General features: G+C 44.6%; 1 protein-coding gene and 1 long non-coding RNA gene across 4 annotated transcripts in view; both read right to left on the bottom strand.

Moving 5' to 3' along the window:
- Window positions 1-18,999, bottom strand: part of mob2a (MOB kinase activator 2a) — a 69,347-nt gene that overhangs the window by 29,443 nt on the left and 20,905 nt on the right. Inside the window, exon 1 of one of the 3 annotated variants that reach the window (XM_078257566.1) lies at window positions 10,506-10,642. The exons of 1 other annotated variant lie outside the window; for it this stretch is intronic. In XM_078257566.1, the coding sequence (XP_078113692.1) occupies window positions 10,506-10,543 (38 nt within the window). In that variant the 5' untranslated portion in view covers window positions 10,544-10,642. Of the gene's footprint in view, window positions 1-7,214; window positions 7,662-10,505; window positions 10,643-18,999 lie in introns of those variants that run through there. One more of the 3 variants, XM_078257564.1, reaches the window with a different exon arrangement.
- Window positions 16,779-18,999, bottom strand: part of LOC144522468 (uncharacterized) — a 2,642-nt gene continuing 421 nt past the window's right edge. The window contains exons 1-3 of the long non-coding RNA XR_013502407.1: window positions 18,770-18,999; window positions 18,530-18,659; window positions 16,779-18,215 (exon numbers count right to left, since the gene is read on the bottom strand). The exon at window positions 18,770-18,999 is cut by the window's right edge and continues 421 nt beyond it. This is a non-coding gene — a long non-coding RNA (uncharacterized LOC144522468). The remainder of the gene's footprint in view (window positions 18,216-18,529; window positions 18,660-18,769) is intronic.

The following is an 18,999-nucleotide window of genomic DNA, read 5'->3' as shown; positions in this document are numbered from 1 at the left end:
ACCAAAGTTGGTGGAAAATATGAGCGAGTCAGCGCTCCCTGTTGGAAGTTCTGGTGAGTCTGTATGCATCTTAACTACTAAATCAGCTTAGAGGTGCACAGAGTACCTACATTAATGTGGGGGGTGTGGCATAAAGCAACACCTCTCCTGCCCAGAGGGGAAGTCTGATCTCTCCAAGGAAGATACTTGGAGAAGGCAGGCGAGCATGATTTAACCACCAGAGCCTCCCAGGATATTATCCACCCATCATAACAATTACTCTGCCACAAAACAACAGCAGCTCAACAACAAGAGGTAGGGACGGTTAGCCCACAGCAAGTCCCATCTCACAGAGCACTGACAAAACACCAGAATCAGAAAAGTGATTAACACTTACAAGGAATTTGCCTTGTGTCACACGGACTGCGATGAACTCTTTTATATTTTCTTTTGGGCTTTTCCGCCTTTATCCGATAGGGCAGCTAGGTGAGAAAGGGGAGAGAGAGAAAGGGGAGAGAGAGAGAGAGAGAGAGAGAGAGAGAGAGAGAGAGAGAGAGAGAGAGAGAGAAGACATGCAGGAAATCATCACAGGTCGGATTCGAACCCTGGAACTCTGCATCGAGACATAAACCTCCAAGTATATGTGCCCCCGCTCTACCCACTGATCCAACCCGGCCACCGATGAACTTTTAAAGACAGAACAAGTTGTGATGACTTGTTTTTTTTCCCGGTAATTAGCTATGACATCAGATCATGTTAGAAAGGGGGATGTCAGTAAATCTCTTGTCTCTGGGGGCTAATCAGGAGCAAGGCACACAGTTGTGTATGTTTGGCAGAGGGCAGAGCGGTGTCGCTAGGTAGGACGCGGTAATGCCGTCATGTGTGTCTGTGTCGCGGCCACAACAGAGGAGAGGAGAGGAAGGAAGGGGAAGGGAGGAAGCTTGGAGACAAAGGAGAAGAGGCAGCAAATGTTATGGAAATTCCTGGACAAAGAAAGCCACGCATGTTGTGAGCCTTGAGGGAATTGCTGAGAGGACAGTGAAACCACAGCGAAGCCCTCTCCTATGTCAGAAACTGGCACGGAGGACTGACTCTTTTTTTACATCCTCAACAACACAACCAAAGAAAAAGCATGCCTGTCGTCTACAGATGGTGCATCAATGAGAGAGGGAAGGAAGTGGGTGTAGGCAGGCAACTGCTGCCGGTGTCAGAATGGGAAAATAAAAGAGAGACGGACAGAAAGGAGACACAAGAGAGGTCAAATCAATAGATGTCCTTGGAGCAGCGAGAGCAGGGATGTATGTGCCCCTCTACCGCTGCTGCGGCACGACGTCAGTTCAATGACGAGCGCTGACGTGCACAGTTTCCTCCGCCCTCCACAGATTTACCACACCCTATGGTAAAGGATGAGCTGTAGCGGGAACAATAACATTTTTATGAGCAGATGAAATCTGCAGCTCTCAACACTATGAAGTTGAGCATGTGTGTGCATGTGCGTGTGTCTGTCTCCTGGCCAGGGGATTCAGGTGTAAACAAGCCTCGGATTGGCTTAGAGAAATAACTGGCTCCTTTCTTGGAAAGATGAACTTATGCAGTGACATCATCTCCCGTAGAGGGGGATGGGAGGGTTTCAAGTGCATTGTTGCACATCTTTTTGCAACACAAAATAGAGCTGGGCGATATGTAGAAAATCAAATATCACGATATTGTTTAACCAAATACATCGATGGCGATATTGTTGGGTTGACTATTGGTGCTTTCACAAAATATTTACACAATGAGAGTTTAGATAAATAATCATCAATAATGTGGATATAATGACTAAGTGGGTACAGGCAAATAATAGAACAGCTAAAACAGTCTGGTAGTTCAATGACATCACTTTACTGTCATGTAGCTTTTAAAACCAGGAGAAGACAACACTTTTTTTTTTTTTTTTTAAATAAAAATATACATATATATCTCCAATATTTAAGACGATATCTAGCTTCATACATCAATGTCGATATAATATTGATATATTGCCCAGCCCAAACATAAAAGACTTAAAAACCAATACTGCAACTAAAGCCCATAACACATTGGCAGAAATCAGAAGAGCTCCAGTGGTACAAAAGGGTATTTAAGACAAGTCCTTGTTTGGCCGGCAGCCCTCGAGTTCTGTACGTGAACGTAATAATTGTTTGGAACGTCACCTAAGAACATGCTGGAGTCAGCACGCTGCAGCTTCCCTGCTCGCTCTGGAGCAGCCTCTTCACCACAGCTACGCTCGGATTAAATCTCATTAAGTCTCGCAAGGAGCGAGTTCAATGTGTGCGTCACGAATCTGAACATGACGTAGGTGGGATCCAGCTATGCTTTTAAGGTGTGAAATATGACAATCTGTTCATGTGAAGTTGCATTTCGGGAGGCAACTTAAAACTTTCCTTGTCTGCTTTTTCTTGTCTTCCTCTCCAGTCTATCCTTGTCAGAGAGCCATGTCAGATAGTAGATAATTGAAACAAATGAGGGGACACAGTTGCCAAAGGCACTGCAGCACAGAGGCAATTATACAGCTATGCAGGCAAGAGTGTGTGTGTGTGTGTGTGTGTGTGTGTGTGTGTGTGTGTGTGTGCGTGCGCACGTGGGGGTGTGTGTGTGTGTTAAGTGTAAGTTTTAGCTTGAGACGGAGAGCGAATAAGTAAGGCTTACCTACTGACCACCACCTTCTCCATTCAATTAGGCTGCACCAGACCACCCCTCCCTCTCACGCTTGCCTGGGACAAACTCGATAAACAGGAAGTGAGGCGCCAAGCCACTTCCTGTCTCTCTTTAAAATGGGCCTCTTGTTCCCAGAAGAAGCACAGAGAAGCCATGGGCTGCTGCAACAACTGCTACAACCAATTTCCCTGCCACATTTACAGCACATTCAAACCCTCCAGGCTGTTTTTTTGATACTGAATTCTGTCTAAACCTTTTCCTGCCACCTGACCAACCTACAAACTGAGCCAAACACAATGAAGCCATTTTCCACTTGCCAATTGGGCCACCAAGCAGCTGTGAGTTTTTCCATGCCTACAGGGCACCTGCTGCCTCACACAGACAACTTTTCCTCTGCTACGCTGCACCTAATATTTGTCTGATCAGCACCGATTAGATGTTCTAAACATGTGGTGTGTTCCCAGGTGTGCTATAGTTCCCTTTTTTTGAAATGTGTTTATGTGAATTAAGTTGTTTCAGTAACAAGGGAGCTGCAAAGACGTCCAGGGCTTTCTGTATTTAAGCGTGTGCGTGAGTGCGTGTGCGTGCCTGCTGACTGTGTGGATCTAAATGCGGAGGTGAGGTTAGTGCAAGGCCATCTCTTTCTCCATCTCCTGAGCCAGCAGGAATAGACTGCTCCTGAAAACACTGTCTGTGTTATGCAACTGGCCCCGTGTGTGAGGTCTGCCCTCCGCAGTGACTGGAGGGCAGGTGAAAGTAGAGAAGGACAGTCAGTCAAGTCAAGACTGACAGACAGCCTATGTGCGCAGACCAGCCCGTGTCCCTCCATAAGAGTCTTATGTAACATGTCCTGACAGGATCAAGTCAACTAAATGATATACCTTGGGCAGGGTTTATCTGTTCTATCACTATCTCCATTGTGATTAGTGGAAGAAAAAAAAAAAGTCATTCTAGCAGAAATCTTCAGAAATCTAGGGGAACTAGGAGAGAAAATTCAAAGACAAGGATCCAAACCAGACAGGTTATGTACAAATCTAAACCTTACTGACCTGTGCTCATCTAAGTGCAGCCATTAGCTTAACAATGAGTAATAGGGAGTGTCTATGATACCAGCACAGCAAGCTCCACCCAATCCTCGTAGTTGATTTTGGACTGAATTTGCCCCATTTGCGTAAATGTAGTTTGGGTGGAGTAGTGTATGATAAATATACCACTCACATCAAATTTGATATAGTTCTTTTCTAGAAATTGATTTTCAACAGACCATCGAACCTTCATTTCAAAATGAAAGGGTGTTGCGGTTTAGTTTAAAAGATTTTGTCAGAATGACGCAGCTTGATTATACAGTGCAACAGCCACAGGAAATAGTGCCATCCAATTCCTCCAGGCAAAGCTTTTAATAGATAATGATTTAGCCAGCTAAAGTACCCAGACTTTCCTCAAAGAGTAGCCTAAGACTGGAGCATTTCAGCTTGATTCAATTCAGCCCCATCTGAGTGACGGGCAGCTACGGAAGGAGGGAGTCTGCTGGGCTGAGAGGAACGAGTGTGGGGTTTTGTTGGTGGAGAATGGTGTCCTTGTTGAACTGCACGCCTCAGCTCTGTGGAAGCAGCCAAGCCTGCCAAAGATAGCCTAATGAGAGATACAAGGAAAACAGTACAGCCTGCGCTGCTAATACAACACGTACACAGTATGATGATACTCTGAGAACGATTGTTCCACACCACACGTTATAAAATCTACCAACTGGTCCACTGAGAACGCACACGCACGCACACACACACACACACACACACACACACACACACACACACACACGCTTTTGTCATGTGATGGAGCCTGCTGGTCTGAATGTGCCCGCTTTCCAGGAACACGTCAACAGCAATACATCATATGGGTACAGAAACATTAAACCTCATAACGGAGAGGAAAATTGGATTTTCTGTTTCATGCTACAATTATGTATGGAGAAATGATGGCCACAGCTTAAACATTTAACATTATAGTCAGGGGGGAAAACAGAAAAAGGCAGAAAATTGACTAAAGCCGAATGAGAGCTTGACCCAGGATTCAACTCCAACTGTGGTAGTTGCCTCAGGACTGTTGTGTTGGAGGAGGCCCTGGAAAGAATTGATCCAGCGAGTTTGTGTGTGAGAGAGAATGTGTTCGCATGTGACAATGTACATAGGTAGAGATGACAGGGAGGGGTGGGGGGGGGGGGGTCACAAGGCCTACAGCCCAGACCAGAGCTATAAGCACAAGCTACAAAGCTTGGCTACTTTGTTTCAGATGCACTTTATCAATGCAAAACTAATCAGAAAAGTCAAGACTTTTTTTCCTGCTTTTTTGGTTACACATTAGTGCTGAGAGCCTAAAGGCCACAGCTGTAATGTAATTATATATATATATCCAGACCTGATATTGGATCAACTGGTTAATCTGTCAACACACAGCAAACACATGGAGCGCATGAGATCAAAACAGAACACGTTAGACAATAATATTGTCATTTCCGTTGCCAAAGAGTCTAATCCAGTAAAACCGCTCTGTTGTTTTTATACCTTCGTCTTTTTGTACGTGTGAAATAAATAAGATATAATGTGTCACTTATTTGTTAGCTGTTCTCCTGCTTACAGTCTTTATGCTAAGCTAAGCTAACTGGGGGCTGATTTCAGCTTTAGACAGACAGAGTGGCAGTGATGAAAATAGCATATTTCCAAAAATGTCAAACATTTCCTTTAAATAGATGCTAAATAATTTCATATGGTGTGTTTACATGCACGTGATGAAAAAAATGCTTCTAATAATCTTCGTCATCGGTTTGATAGTATACATAAATCAAAATTAAATGAACCAAGATATCATTCTATTATATTTATGCACATTTAAGGTACATTTGTTGACTCTAACAAGCCAAGTGTATCCTGCCTAAATTCACCTAGTATGAAAGATCAAGGCTTTGCTCCTGACTGTAACATAAAAAACAAACAAACACAAAGGCTGAGTAATTAAGGCCATGACAGACTGTTCAATCGCTCCTTTTTAAACAGGATGATCAACATTAGAGTTGAAGCTGTTTGACGGAGTGCTGCCAGGCAATTTCTACTCAAGACAATGCTACTGTTGAAAGCTGAAACACCGGAGCCCAGGGGACGGAGGGCTGGCCTGGGCTGAGGTCAACATGACCTGTTTGGATGGGTGTGCCTCCAAAAACATCAATCAAGCCATATACCAGCACTGCCAAGCCGCCCGATTGGCTGACGGAGACGCGAAGGGAGAGGAAATGCTAAAAATAGACGTGACGGCCCCGTTTTGGCTTAATGAGCCCATGAGACATCAGTGTGCTGTCCAGGTCCCACCCTAGCCTTGATCATGACGGGAGTGGAAAGGCACATAAGTACTTCTGGCACAAGCCCATGGCTTCACAAGGCTTCTGTGTGTGTTTCACTGACGCCAACAGTATATAACACATGTGCAGCCTCACGGATACATGACACACATAAACGGCAGGCTGTTATTCATACTAAGAGTAGCAGTGACGTGTAAACAAAGTTCTGAATCACAGCGAGGCCTAATCTAATCCAGCTGTGCTGTGTGTGTCTGTGTTAAAGCTACAATTTAACCCTCACCATCAAAACGCTCCTCAGAGAACTACAAAGTTAAATTTAGATTTTATACAGCAGTTAAGGCAGGCTCAGGCTGGCTAACCCCACAACCACAAGAGAGGGGAACCAGATCCTTTCTGCTCCGACTGCCAGAGAGCCGAACCAAAATCATCTAGCCTTACTCCCGAGCACAACAACCAGCTATACGAGCACGGCACAGGCTCGCCAACACATGATGGTTGTTCCAGGTAGGGAACCAAATAGAAGGTAAATTCAGGTGGTAATGACCGGAAAAAATGAGCAAAGTCTATTAAGTCAATGCTCTGCAAACAACAAAAACAGAAAAAAAAGGAAAGAGCACCTCCCTGCCCCCTTGTAAGGGAACATTGAGTCCAAACAAACAGTGCTGCACAGCCAGAGAGGCACACAGGAGGATGAGAGGAAATGTTGGGCAAGCCTAACTGGATAGCTGACTTGTGGCTGCATGCCATTTTACTCCAACTAGTCTTAACCTACCCTCCTAACAAACCCTGTAACCAGCAACATCTAACCCACCTTCTCTTCCATCTAGCTATAGGAGCTATAGGAGGATGGCTGTGTGCCATCACTGTCCCTCTGTCCTCAACTCCATCCCTCCCTCCCTCCCTCCCACAAGTGAAGATACCCCTTGTGTCTGACTACAGCAGAATCTCAGCCTGCTACAGCAGCACTGTCCTCAAATGTCTCCTACAAAACCGCAGCAGCATAACAGAGAGAGTGAATGGGGAGGAGAGGAAGGGGGTGGGGGAGCGGCGTTAATGGCAGTCGGACAATGTAAGGAGAAGAATGCTGAAAAGCCAAGTATGCCGTAAACAACAACAATTAACAACAACAGTGAAGGGGATGGAAAGGTCAAGACGGAAAAAGAGTAACAGTGACTTTGTTAACTACCGATAGAAGAAGCAGTCGCAGCACACCAGAACCCCCATCCAGTCAGTGGTGAAGCAGGGCTGGGGTGACGAGGCTCCGACCCACAGCACCCTTCCTCCCTTTCACGTCCCAGTCTCCGCTCCTCTCTGACAAACTCGGCTACAGGCGCAGTAGGTCCGGCATAGCACCTTGTGTAACAGTACAGCTACTGGAACAGCCTCTGGCTTTAACACAGGTCACGCAGGAGGGAGGGACGGACGGACGTTCGGAACCAAGGCCGATCAGGGAGTCAGCCAAGCAAGCATGCAGAAACACACTTTCAAAACAAAATATCATTCACAAAACCAGACATAATTCTCTGAGCATGCGTCTCTTTCTCTCTCCTTTCTAACTACTGCAACTGCCTGCCTCACTTTCACACTCTCGCAAACTCTCCCTCCCTCTCTCTCTCTCATTCGTTTGCTGGCTCCCACTTGAAAGGCGGGAAGATTAGCTTGGCAAACAGAGTCCCATAAACAAACTGCTGACTGCTGGGCAGCACAGGGTGGACTGCAGGAGAGAGAGAGAGAGAGAGAGAGAGAGAGAGAGAGAGAGAGAGAGAGAGAGAGAGAGCAATCTCAGCCATCTGTATACATCCTTATCAAGGGCTAAACATCCTATCTGCACCCATCGCTCACACAGACCAAAAACACGCTCCGTTTGCTAAATCTGAGTCGGAGTCAAATCCTGTCAGACCTCTCTAAAAAGATAATTAGTGCAGTATGTTGACAGCCCCTTCATGCTTTTGCATATGAAGTGACATGTAACTAAGTTACTACTAACAGTAGATGGCTAATTGTCAACTCTTGAGTCAACACTAAGGAGCGACTGCACATGTGAACAGACATGTAGCACAGGAAGTGCACGTATACAATAACCGTGACTCTTCATTCACACAAATGATGCAAAGGTACGGGATGGGAGGGGCTAGCGCGGAGACAAGCCCCCAGGAAGCGAGCCAATAACTGCAGAGTTCTGGTGGTGTGTTGGCAAATAAGGTGAAGGACACAGGGTGAATCATGGGCCTCATTACATCTCTCCCCTCTCCTCCCTGCCTCATCCAATAAGAGCAATCACTTTCTTTTCCCCTTTGCTGTTCACTTGCTTCATTTTACACATCAAAACACAGACGGAAACGCACACAAAACGGAAAGGACTGCAGCGGTCAGGTGTGCGCGACGCTGAGATTGAAGGCTGCAGTCAGACACCGACACAGGCCGCTAAACACCGACGCTCAATGTCAAACAGGCCAACGCCACTCTGTTCAGAGGAAACCAATCACTGTACCCTGCCGACAAAAAAGACTGACAGACAACAAAGGCAGAGAAGACGGCCACCTTCAGAAGACGTCACTATGTAGCAACAACCACAGGGGGACAGTTCTGCTCTTATTCTGTCACCGACTAATCAAAGAGCTCCTTAACAGTGAGATGGATTTAACAGAAGCCAAAGCGAGTGGTTATTTTAACCTAACCCTGCTGCACACAACTTCAGACGACACCACAGGACAACGCTGCACTCCTCCCTCTGCTCCTTTTCTTTTTTAGATAAAAAAGATGACAAAGACGGACCGCAGCGGCCAGGCAAAGCACTTTTACATCCCATGACGTCATCCATCCTTCAACACCTCCTCGCCCTCCTCCTCCCTGGAGGCCTGTCACCAGGAGCTGCAGCTAACAGTCCTCCTCTTTCACTGTTTAATTACCTCATCCCTTTCTCCTGCACACACACACACAAACTCGAAACACACGTGACACCATCGCTCACACAATGATCACAAAGGGGGGATAGTAACACACACCGTTCTTGCACACACTTCCTAAGTGAAAACAGAAAGGGGAGGAAGGGTATATACAGAGATAACATTGTTCTCGCATTTTCGGCTGTATGATGAAGTGGGTGTTTGGCACTCATTAGTTCCCTTTGTGTTTCAGTACCTAAAAGTCAGGATATGGGTTTTGCGCGTGTGTGTGTGTGTGTGTGTGTGTGTGTGTGTGTGTGTGTGTGTCAAACTGCGGAAGGCCATATGCCTTGTAAGAAGGCAAAAAGGGAAAAGGAGTGCCAGAGGAAACGTGTACAAAGTGAAACTGCCATTAAATCAACTGTCACTTTCAACAATATGAGCAAGTTCTTGTGGGTCACCTTGTGTGTGTACTTCCTCAAACTTTTGGGTCTTATCATAACCTCCAGACAAAAATAATAAAAGCAAGACATCCGCTCAATTCAAGCAAGCTGTGTGACTTGGTTGGCGGATGGCAGACAGACAAAGAAAGGATTTTTCTTATAAACTTGTGACTTGGAGAGATAACACAATGAGGGGAGAGAGAATGAGAGAGACCAAAAACACTGGGCAGGGGAAAGACCCGACTCGTGACCGGGTTTAGAAACGCAATGATATGAATAGAGGCCGTTGCAATCACGTCAAGGGGAAGTGGGTTATAGGGAAAGAGGCAGACACACATCGTGCACATCATTCACACTGCTACACTCCAACACATATAAAGTTGCTAGGTGATGGGATGGCAAGAGAGGGGTATTTCTGTGGAGGGAAGGAGGGAGAAAGATAAAGAGGTAGGGAGAGATCATTTAGCTCTTTTCCATAAAGGAAGAGAGGAAACAAAAGAGAGAGAGCCCACCCCCCCTTCAAGCGAGACAGACAGGTTTGTCTCGATCCAGCCTCACAGACTGAACTACACGTGGGCGCCACACTGAAATCAGGGAACCCTTGAGAAGAATTGACATTAGATTATCAATGTCTGATTAGCCATGATCAAGTCTTTTAAGGGCATTTTGCTTGCAGCCTGTCATTAAAACTGAAAAAAAGGGCCAAGATTCTGTATTTGCTGTTATAAATAACTGCAAGTTCATGTGATTTTCTTCATCAGATGAAGCCTCAAAAGACCTTAATATAGATCAAAAAGTGCATGTGATTTTTCATCAGATGTAGCATCAAAAGACCTTATCACAAAAGAAGTAGCCCTCAATGGTGCCATTGCAGCTTATGTGTCTGCATAATGTTTCACTAAAAAGTCTGCTTTCTCTAGCATTATTGGAGAGTTATCTTAGGATATTAAAGAAATGCCAAGAAGTGAAATAAAGAGACTGTTAAGTCCCAATGAGCACTCCTGTAAGCGTTCATGAAAATATCACAGAGAAAGTGAACTGATTTATGAGCTAAGCATATAACAAGACGTGCTGTCCCCCTCCCTCCTCCTCTCCATATAGATAACACATTATCAAGTTACCACTGCGCACATTACTGCAGCATCTTACCTATTTAGCGTATAGGACCCGTTCCTTTTAAACCTCATCCTGGACGACAGGAAGCGGATAAAGAAATCCAGAATTGACGGTGTTTCAGCTTTTTGTCGCACCCCGAAAGAAAACAAAACCCCACGGTGTGTGTGTGTGTGTGTGTCTCTCTCTTCTCTGAACGTCTGCAGAACAAACAAACGCGGAACAATACGGAGTTTGCTCTTTGCAGTCCTCTCTCACTCCTCCAGCACCGTTCTCTTTCTATCGTTTCTTCCCAGACCTCCCTCTTCTCCTCCTCCTCCGGTCCCCCCCTCGATGTAGTTTCCGTGGAGCAGGGTTAACGACTCCTCAGACTACAGGCGTTTCGATGAAAACAATGAAAGAGCTCGTATCGGTGGCGTGCGAGCGGTCCGGAGCGATGCAAGTTGGACAAAATCTAGCGACATTAACACAGAGTCTGGTTATAAGCCTGGGTCTGCTTTGTGTCCACAGCCTCGCTGACGCAAACCACCGCGTTTTACTCCGGGTACAACATCAGATGAAAGTTGAACCTTTTCTTTCAGTACGTCCACATTTACATCCACTCCTCAGGCTCGGTTCGGCGACGTACAACCGAACTAACGCAACGTCTAAATACAAAAAAAACCCCAAAACATTTACGATACATTCATGAAATGAATGATGCGAGCCAGCTTCCTCCTCCTCCCCATTTACGGTCCGGAGGAGGCTCATGTTTCAACAGCGTTTCCTATCGGAGGAGCTATAGATATACACACACATTTATATTTCTGCATATGCTGAACACAAACCAGACTCCACCACTCCAACATAGCTCTTGTCAGCGCCTGAAGGGTGAGACAGATTTAAGGCTAAGAATAGGGCTGCGGATCCATTAATGCCATTTAAATCCAAAGTAGCCTTTCCAAGTGTGTGTCTTTCTAAGACGTGTGTGCACACAGACGTGTGTGTGTGTGTGTGTGTGCACGTCTTAGAAAGACACGCACGCACGCACACACACACACACACACACACACACACACACACACACACACACACTCTCTCTCTACAGGAAGTTGGTAAACATGTTTAAACTCCAGGAGCAGAATTGGGTCTTTTAATTGATACATTATTAGCACAGATTAGATTATAAGAGGGTGTGGTTTAATAAAGAAAGACAATAACTTTCTGTAAATTATACTTTTGCTAGTTCAAAATGATTGTGTGGTGGTTCTTTGCATGGTAATGATGATAAAAACAGGAGGTCCTCCTACTTCTGCTACTGCACCAGCAAACTCTTGATCTCACAGCAGGTGCTGCAGCGAGGACAATGACCGAGTGACCAAAAACAATGAACCATAATCACTGGCTACCTAGTGAGTTATATCCGTGCATTGCAGCATTTTCAGCATCCTCTCTGACAAACAGTGAGAATTGCCAATGAAATGACAGGCAGAATAGCTCACTTTGAGCAGAACACAGATGTGACACTGACAAGAGTGTGATCTTCAGCGCTGCACCCAGACGCCTCCTGCCTCAGGCGTGTATGCATGACCTCAGTGAAGAAAGCTCGCCTCCCCTGCTGGATGATCGTTACGCCACTGTGTGTACACTAGACACAGCTCAGGGGAGTCAAAGCTCTTGTTTTGTCAAGTTTGGATTTGTATGGTAATGGAAAAAAAAACAAAAAAAAACAAGTTGGTACAGAGAAGTTTTAGGAGAGAATAGATAGATGGATGGGGAGAAAGGGAGAGTGGGGATATGTTGAGCAGGGCGCAGGACCACAAAGGCTGAAAAAAATGGAAAGACCAGATGTGCTTTTCTTGCAGCCAATTAAGGAAGCATTGGGAAGGGGAGGACGACACGCAACAAGAGTCCCAAACTGGATTCAAATCCACGAGGTTTATGGTTATATGTAATATGCTTTAGTACTTGTCAGGACATCCCAACAATTACAGTTTTAAAACTTATATGAAGCAACCTGGAAGTGACTTGAAGACAATTTCTTTCTTTTTTTTTTTTTTAAATGAATAACAAAAAGGAGCTATTTTCAGCTGAAAGCTTCAAAACTAATTCATCTCTGTTCCATTGTCATGGAGATGATTTATAAAAGGACAAATCATCTAAGAGCAAACACTTAGTTCAAAGAATCCTGAGGAGCATGTCCACAAAACAATCTCTTCAGAAAATTAAATGTCTAATTAACTTTTGTCTGTATAGGTTTGGAGGGATTACTGTAAAAAACAAAGAGCCTTTAGGGTTATACAGCATTACAAAATGAGAGTGTGGTGCAGTGTCACTGTGTGTGTGTGTGTGTGTGTGTGTGTGTGTGTGTGTGATTCCTCCACTCCCGCAAAAGCACTCAGGCTTGGTTTCAATGGCTCCAAGCTCGTTTATTACAGTAAGAGCAGTCTGGCACCAGAACTGCTGATCTATTGCATCGCTGCTGCTGCTGCTGCTCAGTCAGTCACTGCAGAGTTACACAGCAGCCACTGAAGGGAGGAAGAGGAGAGAAACTCTGGAGGGTATGGGACGAGAAGGCTTGGAGTCAAGAAAGGGAGGACGGTGAAAGCAACAACGGGTGAATACTGCAGACCACAGAGGCACAATTAGCCTAGGCTTTTATTGATGCAGTTCAAAACAACACCCCCTTCTTTCCCCCTCCTATTCAGGCTCAATCCATTCCTCCTTCCTGCACGTATTCATTGCCTGCACCTTAACTTCCCTTGATTTTATGGCTCCTTTTGCAGACCCCCTTCATTAAGCTAATTTAAGCTTTCTTGCTTCTTTCGCAATCCTTATTTCTATTCAAGCCTCTTTTCCATGCCCCCCCCCCCCCAACTTCAAGTGTGTGTCCATGCATACAAATGGCGTTAAAAGATGCCGGTCGATAAGCGATGCCTTCTCTTTTGCTGCAAATTTTCTCTCAATGTTTCGATAACGAGGATCAAATGAAGTACTCATGAACTCCTCTCTTTTCTCTGCCTCGTTCCAAGTGCAGAGAAGCTTCCAGAAAATAAGTCATCGCTAGCCCTGGCCCCTACACAGGCTTTCCAGGAATACATTGCACAAATGCTGGACCGCAGTACGCAGTACACACACACACACACACACACACACACACACACACTTACTTCTGTGGCTTCAGCAACTTGAGAGCATGTGTGAGAGGAGAGCTTATAGAGAGACCATGGCACTGCATGCGCCAAGTTCCCCAGCACAGAGGTGATACTGACTGAGGGCCCCCACACACACAACCAACACTTCCTGCGGTTACGCCAAAAAAGATTAATCTTATGAAACCACTAACATGTGTGTATTATGCAATTTAATGTACATTTGGGTACCAAGAAACTACTGTTTCTCTCACCCACATATCCAAAATATGTATATGTACACACACACAGACACGCACAGTGAGCTGGGACTATGCCAAGGGGTGCAGTATGAAAGAGCCTATATATACAGCCAGGCTAGGCGACGCCAGGAGTCGGTCAGTCAGTCTGTGTGTCTGTCTTTCACATACAGCCTGGCCTATAGTGAGGAGACACCACTAATAACTCAACTTTTATAGTAACCTCCGTGGGTCTGTCTCTGTCCATTTAGTCGCCCTATAGGCTTCTGTTGCTGTCTGGCCATCTATCACCACAAAGCAGAGGGAGCTTGCAATAATAAAGTCCGATACTGGTCACTTAGTCTACAGAAACTTGTGAGAGTTAAGTGAAATAACGGGCTAAATGACAGCAATATTGACATTTTCTCAAATGTCTCCTGGATGCACCCAAATGGCAAATGTTATGTCTGGGTGTTTCTAGCCTCTGCACCCAATCCGTATTATCTTTCTATATCTAGACTGCTTTGGTTTCAATTCAAATTCCAGGAAATGAAATGCAACCTTACCCATGCACCGCTCAGGCATTTTTAGATTGTAAAGCTCAGTGTCAGCTTTGGAAAACCATCTAAATTTGTAAAATAAAAAGTAGCCTACCACTTTTTTTTTTCATTTTCCATAGTTATTTTACTGCTACAAGAATCTTAAGAGGACAGTATACTGGTAGCCAGCAGCGAAGAAACTAAAGTGATGCTGAAACGATGAGTCGAGTCGATATCAGTCTGTAGGCTCCGGACTATTGGTCAGACAGCCAGTGACATTTTAACCATTTTCTTTTTATACTATAATCGTATCGATAATAAAAATAATCCTTGTAATTGTTCTCAGTTTGGCATTTAAGGAGCCTTGAGGAAGTTTACATTCTACATTTTAAAATGTAGAATTTTCATTCATAGTTTGAACTGTGCACATCCATCCTGTAACCAGGAAGTCATGATGGACACAGCTTAATGAAGCACTGACACGGGGAACTGCTGAAGATGGGACTGTGATGCCACCTACTGTTAAACAGAAGTAATGCATCGCTCATGGGTAAAGAACAGACTAGCACCTCCACTTTCTCATCCTCTCTCTGGGGCTGCTGTGCTAAGTGAGTCGGGCTGGGCCGGAGGAGCAGTGATGAGAGACCGGCAGCAGGCAGAGGTGGAGGCCATCACTGATGTCCTGTTGACTGGTATACGGTCTGCTATTGTTGGCATGTGAATAAAGGCTTTGCACCAGCGATGGAAGGGAGGAGGTGAGGACAGGAGATCAAAAAAAGAAAATGAAAAAGACAAGGGAAGGAAGAGGAGAAGGGAAGCAGCGCTGATGCCTCAGTGGCGTCTGGTATTGCTGCTATGTGAAAGACATCGAGGGCATGTAATGAATGGAGGGAGACGAGGAGAAGCAAGGCCTGCATTGGTGACAGAACCACTAGGGCGAGTAGTTGAGCACCCGTACAGGATCCTTTGCAGAGAAACCCATTTCAAAGCTTTTGGGCTTTTTCCTCAAAGTATACAATCAGTGAAAAAGAATAAATTAAAAATATAAATAAAAAATCCCAGAGAGGTTTCACATAGGTGGAAACCCTTAAAAACTCAGGATGAGGAGATTATATATATATATACACATACACACACACACATACATACACATACATACACATACACTTTATAAAATCTGGAAGTCACATTGAGAATGAGATCTCATTTACAAGGGAGACCAGAGTAAAAAATAAAATAAAAATGAAATGGAACCTCAAACTAATTTTTGAATTACTATTCAAAAATTCATTACTATTGATATCAGTGTGTCGACGTTCAGTCTATTCTGTAAATTATTCCAGACAAATGGGAGGAAATAACTGAAAGGTGCCTTTCCAAGATCTTAGGCACAGGAGTGACGATAAATAAGGTGGTCATTTTTGAAGTAGTCCTTTGTTGATTAATAGACGGATTAATATAAAAGATAAACGTGCTGATCTTGCCTGACAGAGAGGACGAGCCAGCCCACCTTCTGATTAAAGACACAAGGATGGGGTGCCCTATGGGTCGTCAGTAATACATCTAAAAGCACGGAGAGATAGACAGCACCTAGATGTTTAAGGTTAGCGATAGGAGCATGTCTATAAAAACATTGCCATAATCCAAAAATACACAGAGAAAGGTCAATTCCACAAACCTTTCCCTACAATAATGTGGGTAAAGGACCTGATACACAAAACTATTGCATCCTTAATTTGTGACTAAAGTTGTCTACGTACTGTAGATAGGTTTTAAAAGTAGATTTGGAGACATAAATTATCAGTGTTTCTTTAGCATTGAATAATTGCAGAGTGCAACCACCAATAAATCATGATTTGGATATCCAAACTACCCCCTAAACGTCACTTGAAATATAAAGAAAATAGATCCAAAATAAAAGATTGTGCATCAGCCCAGAGAAGAACAGAACTATTGATCTCCGTGTCTGCCTCTGGCTGGTGGTGGACTGTATGGCTGGTTTAATACGGCATCCGTTTGATATGGTCATGTGAGACGGGACTGGAAAGAGCCGACAGAGCCCGGTGCACACTGGGAAGGCCTGCAAGCCACGATTATGCAACAACATCTGATTTCATGCTCACTGACTTCATGCCACCGCTGACTGTCTCTGATTGCTACATCTCTCGGTCTTTGGAATTGCTCCCTGTTGTCACGTCACTCTCTCACACCTCTCATGGAAAAGAGTAACTCATATGATCTGCTAAAATCAATATGACTGACCAAACAAAGTTACCTAACTGCTGACAGGTAAGCATTTTTTCCCAGTGGCACGTCCCTGCCCACTGGCCATGTATGTTGTATGTGAGCTGGAGAGGTGCTGCCCTCCTGTGGTAAAAAATAAATAAAAATGACACTTCATCTAAATTCTGTTAACAGCAAACTATCCGTTCTTCCTGCAGTCGAGCTACAGAGTTACAACACACACATAACTGCTTGCATTTCCAGACAAAGAAGACTGAGAGGTCCGGAGCTGTGGCTTACTTACTGTTAAGGTGGTATTAGCAGCCCAGAGATAGATGAACGAGTCACAAGGTTCCAAAGCACATCTGGATATTAGGTTCAAGGACATTTCAATAACTTTCAAGGTTGTTTCCTCATTTCATGTCCTTTATTAGGGTCACCCTTAGCTTCATCCAAACAGAGGCTATCCAACCACATATCAAAGCTTGTAAAGTCTTATTTGGTGATTTCAGGCACCCACAAGTGACATTGCAGAGGTCGGTTTATTTTGTTGTGTAATTGTGGCCAAATCATTGCAGATCTCAGTCAGAGGTTCACAGAGTTGTGGAAGTATAGTGGAATAAAAAAATAAATAAAATAAACAGTGGATTTTTTTTTATTTCCAAAAATCAACAGTTTTACAGCTACTGCCACTAAAACATCCTAAAATGGAGCTTTCTGCAGTCACATCCCCAAATGACAGATGCAGGAAAACACACACCACAAAACACCTTTTAGATCAGTTTCTCAACTGTTTGTACATCAGTGCTACGGAAATGTGAAGTGACATACACTCCAGACACATTGTTGTGGGAGAACGCCACAGAAAGTGGGCTTCGAGCACATGGAGCATGTCCCAGCAGCTCTGAGCTGATGCAAGAAAAAGTCTTGGCTTGTGTGCGCGTGTGTGTGCGTGTGTGTGTGTGTGTGTGTGTGTGTACGTGCATCCAGTCTGAAGAGACAACTGATCTCTAACCACAGCTGCTATCTGATGCACTTCAGATAGACAACTCTTATATACTGGCTTCAGTGAAGGTCTCACTGCAATATAAAGACAGAGGAAATAATATGGCCTGGTTGGCTGCTAGGAGCAAAACAGAGACAAAAGCACAATGAAGAATTTATGTGCGTTATTAAAGCTTCTGGGATAGAGAGGATAAGGAAACTGTTGCAATAAAAGTATTAAACCTTAAAAATGGTGATCACTTTTAACAGCCTTGGAGATGTTTGGTACATTTCCTGGCCCTTTTTTTTTTTTTTTTTTCCTTCCCCCATCATTCCTTCACATGAATTTCCCAGAGGTCACTTCACTACACTGTCAAATTAACTTATATAAAATATGGCACAGAGGCTAATTATCAGTATTCTGGCATTCAGTGCAGCTACACAGAGCGGTTAGCACTAAGCGAGATGGAGGAGCCCGAAAGACACACGTTGCCGCTTTCCGATAAACCGTGCACAGAGTGACAAACGCCCAGCTGGAGCCCGCATGAGGAAGGCAGCACTTCCTGTGTTTGTGTATCTCACTGTTTGCTTTCCCTTCAGTGCAACGAGTGACAAAGACTTCCTGCAAGCTCCTGCTCCAGACTCCCTGGCCTGGTGGAGAGGCAGAACAATGAGGAGGAAAGGAGAGAACATAGCAGGGCGGGGGGCAGAGAGGGAGGTAAAGGAATAACACACACACACACACACACACACACACACACACACACAGGTATACATAAGGATACACACCCAGATAACAGATAACTGCAATTACGTCAAATACGACATAAAAAAGGGGAAAGACAGAGACCAAAAGAAGACAGAGAGACCTTAAAGCCTCCTAAATGTTAGCTCCCTTCAGTCAGGCAGTGTCAAAATGAACCAAACCTCACATTCAAAACTATCTAACAGGACCCCTAACTCACCCAGTAAGAGCGTGCGCTCCATGTAGACTGAGTCCTTTGCAGCGGCCCGGGTTCGAGTCCGACCTGCGGCCCTTTGTTGCGTGTCATCCCCCATCTCTCTCCCCCTTTCCTGTCTATCCACTGTCACTTTCTAATAAAACGGAAAAGCCCCAAAAAATAATCATAAATATATATATATATTTTTTTTGTATAACATAATGCAGAAGGGCTACAAATGTCTTAACATGAAAGAGTTCCTACCACTTCACCAAGGATACATGCAATCCACAGTGATTATGAGAAATGTCCCATCTGCATTCACTGTATTTCTGCCCCCTCCCCTCCGGCCCTGAGCAACACATGAACTCAACGGAGCAGATCTAAACCCCTGACCTACTGTTCCTCTGTGAGAGGAAACGGATGTGGGGAACGTCTCTCGCTCTCTCATTTTCTCTTACGCGCACACGAAACAAAACGTGCAAATGGACACA

The sequence above is a fragment of the Sander vitreus genome, chromosome 8, assembly GCF_031162955.1.
Source record: "Sander vitreus isolate 19-12246 chromosome 8, sanVit1, whole genome shotgun sequence".
Lineage (NCBI taxonomy): Eukaryota > Metazoa > Chordata > Actinopteri > Perciformes > Percidae > Sander > Sander vitreus.
This window is presented reverse-complemented; position numbering and strand designations above follow the sequence as displayed.